At 41.3% G+C, this 8478-nt stretch overlaps 1 protein-coding gene across 1 annotated transcript in view; it reads right to left on the bottom strand.

Moving 5' to 3' along the window:
- The window catches only part of LOC105520256 (protein FAM154B-like), a 45685-nt gene extending 38412 nt beyond the window's left edge, over positions 1–7273 (bottom strand). The window contains exon 1 of the mRNA XM_011953858.1: positions 7163–7273. Within this exon, the coding sequence (XP_011809248.1) occupies positions 7163–7200 (38 nt within the window). The 5' untranslated portion in view covers positions 7201–7273. The remainder of the gene's footprint in view (positions 1–7162) is intronic.
- Positions 7274–8478: the final 1205 nt, after the last annotated feature.

The following is an 8478-nucleotide window of genomic DNA, read 5'->3' as shown; positions in this document are numbered from 1 at the left end:
TATATATATATATATATATATATATGTAGTATATATATATATATATACTCCTTAGTAAATTCCTTTTTGCCTAAACTAACCAGAGAAGATTATGTTATCCATAACTAAGAATCTTGACCAATATATCATATAAGCTAATAGAATACAGTTATTTAAGAGAATGAGGGTGGCCTTTATGCATGTTCACTGGAAGATGGTAAGATTGTAAATAGTAAAAACCCAGATTGTAGAATAGTATGCTCAGGGTTTTCTGTTCCAAGATGGTAGAATAGGAACAGTTCCACTCTGCAGCTCACAGCATGATCGACACAGAAGATGGTGATTTCTGCATTTCCAACTGAGCCTCCACTGGTGATACCCAGGCAAACAGGGTCTGGAGTGAACCTCCAGCAAACTCCAACAGACCTGAAGCTGAGGGTCCTGACTCTTAGAAGGAAAACTGACAAACAGAAAGGAATAGCATCAACAGCAACAAAAAGGACATCCACCCCAAAATCCCACCTGAAGGTCACCAGCATCAAAGACCACAGGTAGATAAAACCACAAAGATGGGGACAAACCAGCGCAGAAAAGCTGAAAATTCTAAAAACCAGAGCGCCTCTTCTCCTCCTAAGGATGGCGGCTCCTTGCCAGTAACGGAACAAAGCTGGATGGAGAATGACTTTGACAAGTTGACAGAAGTAGGCTTCAGAAGGTTGGTAATAACAAACTTCTCCGAGCTAAAGGAGGATGTTTGAATCCATCACAAGGAAGACAAAAACCTAGAAAAAAGATTAGACAAATGGCTAACTAGAATAAACAGTGTAGAGAAGACCTTAAATGATCTGATGGAGCTGAAAACCATGGCACAAGATCTATGTGACACATGCACAAGCTTCAGTAGCCGATTCAATCAAGTAGAAGAAAAGGTATCAGTGATTGAAGATCAAATTAATGACATAAAGTGAGCAGAGAAGTTTAGAGAAAAAAGAGTAAAAAGAATCAAACAAAGCCTTCAAGAAATATGGGACTATGTGAAAAGACCAAATCTACATTTGGTTGGTGTACCTGAAAGTGACAGGGAGAATGGAACCAAGTTGGAAAACACTCTTCATGATATTATCCAGGAGAACTTCCCCAACCTAGCAAGGCAGGCCAACATTCAAATACAGGAAATACAGAGAACACCACAAAGATACTCCTTGAGAAGAGCAAACCCAAGACGTATAATTGTCAGATTCACCAAGGTTGAAATGAAGGAAAAAATGTTAAGGGCAGCCAGAGAGAAAGGTCAGGTTACCGACAAAGGGAAGTCCATCAGACTAATAGCAGATCTCTTGGCAGAAATTCTACAAGCCAGAAGAGAGTGGGGGCCAATATTCAACATACTTATAGAAAAGAATTTTCAACCCAGAATTTCATATCCAGCCAAACTAAGCTTCATAGTGAAGGAGAAATAAAACCCTTTACAGATAAGCAAATGTTGAAAGATTTTGTCACCACCAGGCCTGCCTTACAAGAGCTCCTGAAGGAGGCACTAAATATAGAAAGGAACAACCGGTACCAGCCACTGCAAAAAACATGCCAAATTGTAAAGACCACTGATGCTAGGAAGAAACTGCATCAACTAATGGGCAAAATAACCAGCTAACATTATAATGACAGGATCAAATTCACACATAACAATATTAACCTTAAATGTAAATGGGCTAAATGCCCCAATTAAAAGACGCAGACTGGCAAATTGGATAAAGAATCAAGACCTGTCAGTGTGCTGTATTCAGGAGACCCAACTCATATGCAGAGACACACATAGGCTCAAAAGAAAGGGATGGAGGAAGGTCTATTAAGCAAATGGAAAGCAAAAACAAGGAGGGGTTGCAATCCTAGTTGCTGATAAAACAGACGTTAAACCAACAAAGATCAAAAGAGACAAAGACGACCATTACATAATGGTAAAGGGATCAATTCAACAAGAAAAGCTAACTATCCTAAATATATATGCACTTAATACAGGAGCACCCAGATTCATAAAGCAAGTCTTAGGGACCTACAAAGAGAGTTAGACTCCTGCACAATAATAATTGGAGACTTTAATACCCCACTGTCAATATTTTAGACAGATCAACAAGACAGAAGGTTAACAAGGATATCCAGGACTTGAACTCAGCTCTGCACCAAGTGGACCTAATAGATATCCACAGAACTCTCCACCCCAAGTCAACAGAATATACATTCTTCTCAGCACTGCATCACACTTATTCCAAAATTGACCACATAGTTGGAAGTAAAGCACTCCTCAGCAAATGTGAAAAACAGAAATCACAACAGTCTCTCAGACCACAGTGCAATCAAATTAGAACTCAGGATTAAGAAACTCACTCAAAACCGTACAACTACATGGAAACTGAACAACCCGCTCCTGAATGACTACTAGGTAAATAATGAAATTAAAACAGAAATAAAGATGTTCTTTGAAACCAATGAGAATAAAGACACAACGTACCAGAATCTCTGGAACACATTTAAAGCAGTGTGTAGAGGGAAATTTACAGCATTAAAAGTCCACAAGAGAAAGCAGGAAAGATCTAAAATCGACTACCCTTACATCACAATTAAAAGAACTAGAGAAGCAAGAGCAAACAAATTCAAAAGCTAGCAGAAGGCAAGAAATAATTAAGATCAGAGCAGAGCTGAAGGAGGTAGAGACACAAAACACCCTTTAAAAAAATCAATGAATCCAGGAGCTGGTTTTTTGAAAAGATCAACAAAATTGATAGACTGCTAGCAAGGCTAGTAAAGAAGAAAGGAGAGAAGAATCAAATAGATGCAAAGAACAATGATAAAGGGGATATCACCACAGATCCCACAGAAATACCAACTATCATCAGATAATACTATAAACACCTCTATGCAAATAAACTAGAAAATCTAGAAGAAATGGATATATTCCTGGACACACACACCCTCCCAAGACTAAACCAGGAAGAAGGTGAATCTCTGAATAGACCAATAACAGGCTCTGACATTGAGGCAATAATTAATAGCCTACCAACCAAAAAACGTCCAGGACTAGATGGATTCACAGCTGAATTCTATCAGAGGTACAATGAGGAGCTGGTACCATTCCTTCTGAAACTATTCCAATCAAGAGAAAAACAGAGAATCCTCCCTAACTCATTGTATGAAGCCAGCATCATCCTGATACCACAACCTGGCAGAGACACAACAAAAAAAGAGAATTTTAGACCAATATCCCTGATGAACATCAATGCAAAATCCTCAATAAAATACTGGCAAACCGAATCCAGCAGCACATCAAAAATCTTATCAACCATAATCAAGTGGGCTTCATCCCTGGGATGCAAGGCTGGTTCAATATATGCAAATCAATAAAGGTAATCCATCACATAAACAGAACCAATGACAAAAGCCACATGATTATCTCAATAGATGCAGAAAAGGCCTTTGACAAAATTCAACACTCTTTCATGTTAAAAACTCTCAATAAACTAGGTATTGATGGAACGTATCTCAAAATAATAAGAGCTATTTATGACAAATCCACAGCCAATATCATACTGAAAGGGCAAAAACTGGCATAAGACAGGGATGCCCTCTCTCACCACTCCTATTCAACATAGTGTTGGAAGTTCTGGCCAGGGAAATCAGGCAAGAGAAAGAAATAAAGGGTATTTAATTAGGAAAAGAGGAAGTCAAATTGTCCCTGTTTGCAGATGATGTGATTGTATATTTAGAAAACCCCGTCGTCTCAGCCCAAAATCTCCTTAAGCTGATAAGCAACTTCAGTAAAGTCTCAGGATACAAAATCAATGTGCAAAAATCACAAGCTCTCCTATACACCAATAACAGACAAACAGAGAGCCAAATCATGAGTAAACTCCCATTCACAATTACTACAAAGAGTATAAAATACCCAGGAAACCAACTTATAAGGGATGTGAAGGACCTCTTCAAGGAGAACTACAGACTGCTCAATGAAATAAAAGAGGACACAAACAAATGGAAGAATATTCCATGCTCATGGATAGGAAGAATCAATATCATGAAAATGGCCATATTACCCAAGGTAATTTATAGATTCAATGTCACCCCATCAAGCTACCAATGACTTTCTTCACAGAATTGGAAAAAACTACTTTAAAGTTCATATGGAACAAAAAAAGAGCTCACATTGCCAAGACAATTCTAAACAAAAAGAACAAAGCTGGAGGCATCACACTACCTGACTTCAAACTATACTACAAGGCTACAGCAACCAAAACACCATGCTACTGGTACCAAACAGAGAGACAGATCAACGGAAAAGAACAGAGCCCTCGGAAATAATACCACACATCTACAACCATCTGATCTTTGACAAACCTGACAAAAACCAGAAATGGGGAAAGGACTCCCTATTTAATAAATGGTGCTGGGAAAACTAGCTAGCCATATGTAGAAAGCTGAAACTGGATCCCTTCTTTACACCTTATACAAAATTAATTCAAGATGGATTAAACACTTAAATGTTAGACCTAAAACCATAAAAACCCTAGAAGAAAACTTAGGCAATACCACATAGGACAAGGACTTCACCAGTAAAACACCAAAAGCAATAGCAACAAAAGCCAAAATAGACAAATGGGATCTAATTAAACTAAAGAGCTTCTGCACAGCAAAAGAAACTACCATCAGAGTGAACAGGCAACCTACAGAATGGGAGAAAATTTTTGCAATCTACCCATCTGACAAAGAGCTAATATCCAGAATCTAGCAAAGAACTTAAACAAATTTACAAGAAAAAAACAAACAATCCCATCAAAAAGTGGGTGAATGATATGAACAGACCTTTCTCAAATGGAGCTATTTATGCAGCCAACAGATACATGAAAAAATGCTCATCCTCAGTGGTCACCAGAGAAATGCAAATCAAAACCACAATGAGATACCATCTCATACCAGTTAGAATGGCGATCATTAAAAAGTCAGGAAACAACAGATGCTGGAAAGGATGTGGAGAAATAGGAAAGCTTTTACATTGTTGGTGGAAGTGTAAACTAGTTCACCCATTGTGGAAGACAGTGTGGTGATTCCTCAAGGATCTAGAACTAGAAATACCATTTGACCCAGCAATCCCATTACTGGGTATATATCCAAAGGATTATAAATCATGCTACTATAAACACAAATGCACATGTATGTTTACTGCGGTACTGTTCATGATAGCAAAGACTTGGAACCAACCCAAATGTCCATCAGTGACAGACTGGATTAAGAAAATGTGGCACATATACACCATGGAATGCTATGCAGCCATAAAAAAGGATGAGTTCATATCCTTTGTAGGGACATGGATGAAGCTGGAAACCATCATCCTGAGCAAACTGCCACAAGGACAGAAAAGCAAACACTGCATATTCTCACTCATAGGTGGGAATTGAACAATGAGAACACTGGAACACAGGGCCGGGAACATCACATGTGGGGACCTGTCGTGGGGTGGGGGGCAGGGGGATGGATAGCATTAGGAGAAATACCTAACGTAAATGATGAGTTAATGGGTGCAGCAAACCAACATGGCACGTGTATATCTATGTAACAAACCTGCACGTTGTGCATATGTACCCTAGCACTTAAAGTATAATAATAACACAAAAGAATGCTTTCAAAGGAATAATAAAAAAATAGTATCCTTAGAATATTCTCTTTTCTTGTTAAAAAAAAAAAAAATCAATGCAGGCCGGGTGCAGTGGCTCATGCCTGTAATCCCAGCACTTTGGGAGGCCGAGGCAGGCAGATCACAGGGTCAGGAGATAGAGGCCAACATGGTGAAACCCTGTCTCCACTAAAAATACAAAAATAAGCTGGGTGCGGTGGTGCTTGCCTGTAATCCCAGCTACTCAATAAGCTGAGGCAGGAGAATTGCTTGAACACAGGAGGTGGAGGTTGCAGTGAGCTGAAATTGTGCCACTGCCCTCCAGTCTGGCGACAGAGCGAGACTCTGTCCAAAAAGAAGAAGAAAAGAAAGAAAAGAAAGAAAGAAAGAAAGAAAGAAAGAAAGAAAGAAAGAAAGAAATGCACATGTAAAGCAAGTCTTAAAGAACATTTGTTATCTGTGGAAGATAGAATTATGAAGGCGTTTTATAATATATTTTTGCTCAGATTTTTATGACACCTCGTGTGTATTTATTTATTGCATTATCAGAAAATAAAGATAAAACCCTTAAAAAACAAAGCAACCACAACCAAAAACAAAAAACAAAAAGTAAAATCACAGCATTCCAAGGGTAGCCTTCAACATAATGAAGACTGAATTTCCTAACAGTTGAATGGGAAAGGAACTTACGTTGGATATGAATTAGAAAAAAAGTAAAAATTTTCTCCTGCACACCAGTCTGCAGATTCATACACCCAAAGTTAATTTGTTGATATTTTAATATACTTCTAATTACGAACTGTGTTTATTATGAGACTATCAAAAAAACTGCTTTCCATCAACATGCAGGTGTTTTCTTTGAAGGGGATTCCAAATACGAAGGGATTGACACGTTCATATTTACTTAGCAAATAATGATCTAATCCCTGGGTCAACAGTGAAGCTGAGGAAGGAGAAGACTGTTTCTACGTGATGGCAGGACTCAGTTGGATTCTAGGTTTCAGGGTGGGGACTATTGTACTGGCTTTTCAGTCAGGCGGATCCCAAAGAACTGCTGACTGGACGGGAATGGGAATATGGTCTGGCTGGGAGGACAGAAAGCAGATGAAAGAAAGTGTGATACGGGTTGCAGACTCAGAGCCTTGAGCACTGTTCTTTCTTACCTTTGTGGTGGGGGATGATGGGGTGGAAATGTATTCTCCCAGTCGGATCACATCCCACTACTCACCAGTCTTATATCCCATCGCGGCTTCACATATATTATTTAGCCGGCCTGTGTGGCATTTTACTTTGCATCCTTGATTGGGAGTCTCAGGCGCTACGAAGAAAGGTTTTACCCCCAGGTAGCTGGCGGGTGCGGAGAGAGTATTACTCGAGCGGGATAAGTGGGGATGTCGCTGCGCCCTCGTCCCTTGATCTGTGGGGGACGGCCATTCTCAGGGTTCCCGAGGAGCTGGCTCCGTGCACCTAGGCCCCAGGTCGGCTCCCAAGCCCCGGCCCGCCACTACACCAGCCACTTCTTACCCGCAGGTACAAATCTGACACAGACACCAGTTCCTCATGCTCTCGGCTCCCAGGGTTTCTTTCAGCTCGCCTCAGCACTTGTAGCTTCTTCACTCTTACAGCGCCCGCCGTAGTCAAGGCAACAGAGGGATGCTAGGTGACGGACGCGGCGCCGGCTTCCGGCGGCGTAAGAGACGCGTCAGTACTGGCGTGCTGGACCCGCAGAGTTTTCCGCGTTCCGAAGCTCTTGGTGTGGCCCGGACCCGGGAGGAGGAACAGGGCTGGTGGAGCTGCTGCAGACGGTGATTGCGGGCTCGCGTTAGGAACTGGCATCTTCCTCGGCCAGCCTCTGGGCGGTGCTGGAGGACCCCGCTCGCTGCGGCTCTGAGGCGGAAACCGGGGCTGGGGCCCAGCGCGGGCTGGGAGCGGCAGTCCCCGGAGTGTGACTTCCAGTCTGGGGCCCGGGCGTGGCCTGTCTGTGTGGACCCGGGATCCTCAAAGAGAACGAATCCGGGACCCTGCAGAAATGAAGGGCATGTAGCGTAGACGTTTTTCCTGTTTATTTAGAAAGGAATGAAAGACCGGCAGTGCACCTGCTTGGATAATAAGCACGTGACCCAAAACTTTGTTCGGGCTCCCTGGGCAGGAATAAAGCTGGGTATTCGACCTCGCGTGAGGACTAGCGAGAATGTCAGAATGAGGGACTTGGGGGAAGACTGAAGAGAGAAAGGGAGCATCTTTTCAGCATCTTCTCAGCCTCCGGCATGCAACACTTCCTGTACGTGGCCACTGGCCTGGAGAAGTTTACCAGAGTACTCCTCCTCCAGGGTTACTGAAGTCACTGTGCACCCAGCCCCTTCGAACTGCGTGATTCATCGCAGCCTTCGGATCCGGAAGGATGAGCAAACTCCTCAATTACAATCGTAGTAGGATACTGACTTTAGTGCTCAGCCTGGAATTGGCTGAGGCATGAAATTGACTGATGGCTCAGAATAGTTGGCCTAGAATAATAGGCTGGCACTTCAGATCTGTGAGAAAAAGATGAACCTTTCAAATGGTTCTTGGGCAATTGGTTATCCATGTGAAAAAAAAAATTGGACCTCTACTTAATACCACACACAAATCAATTGCACAGTTAAGGTATTTATATTTAAAATCAAAACTGTAAAGCTTTTAGAAAATAATATGGGCTAATATTTTTATGACCTTAAAGGAAGATTTCTTTTTTTTTTTCTCTTTTTTTTTTCCTCTTTTTTTTTTTTATTATACTTTAAGTTCTAGGGTACATGTGCAAAACGTGCAGGTTTGTTACATATGTATACTTGTGCCATGTTGGT

Source organism: Colobus angolensis, unplaced genomic scaffold (genome assembly GCF_000951035.1).
Source record: "Colobus angolensis palliatus isolate OR3802 unplaced genomic scaffold, Cang.pa_1.0 Scaffold376, whole genome shotgun sequence".
In the NCBI taxonomy this organism is placed as follows: domain Eukaryota; kingdom Metazoa; phylum Chordata; class Mammalia; order Primates; family Cercopithecidae; genus Colobus; species Colobus angolensis.
Note: the sequence above shows the minus strand (reverse complement) of the source record. Positions and strands in the feature narration are given on the sequence as shown.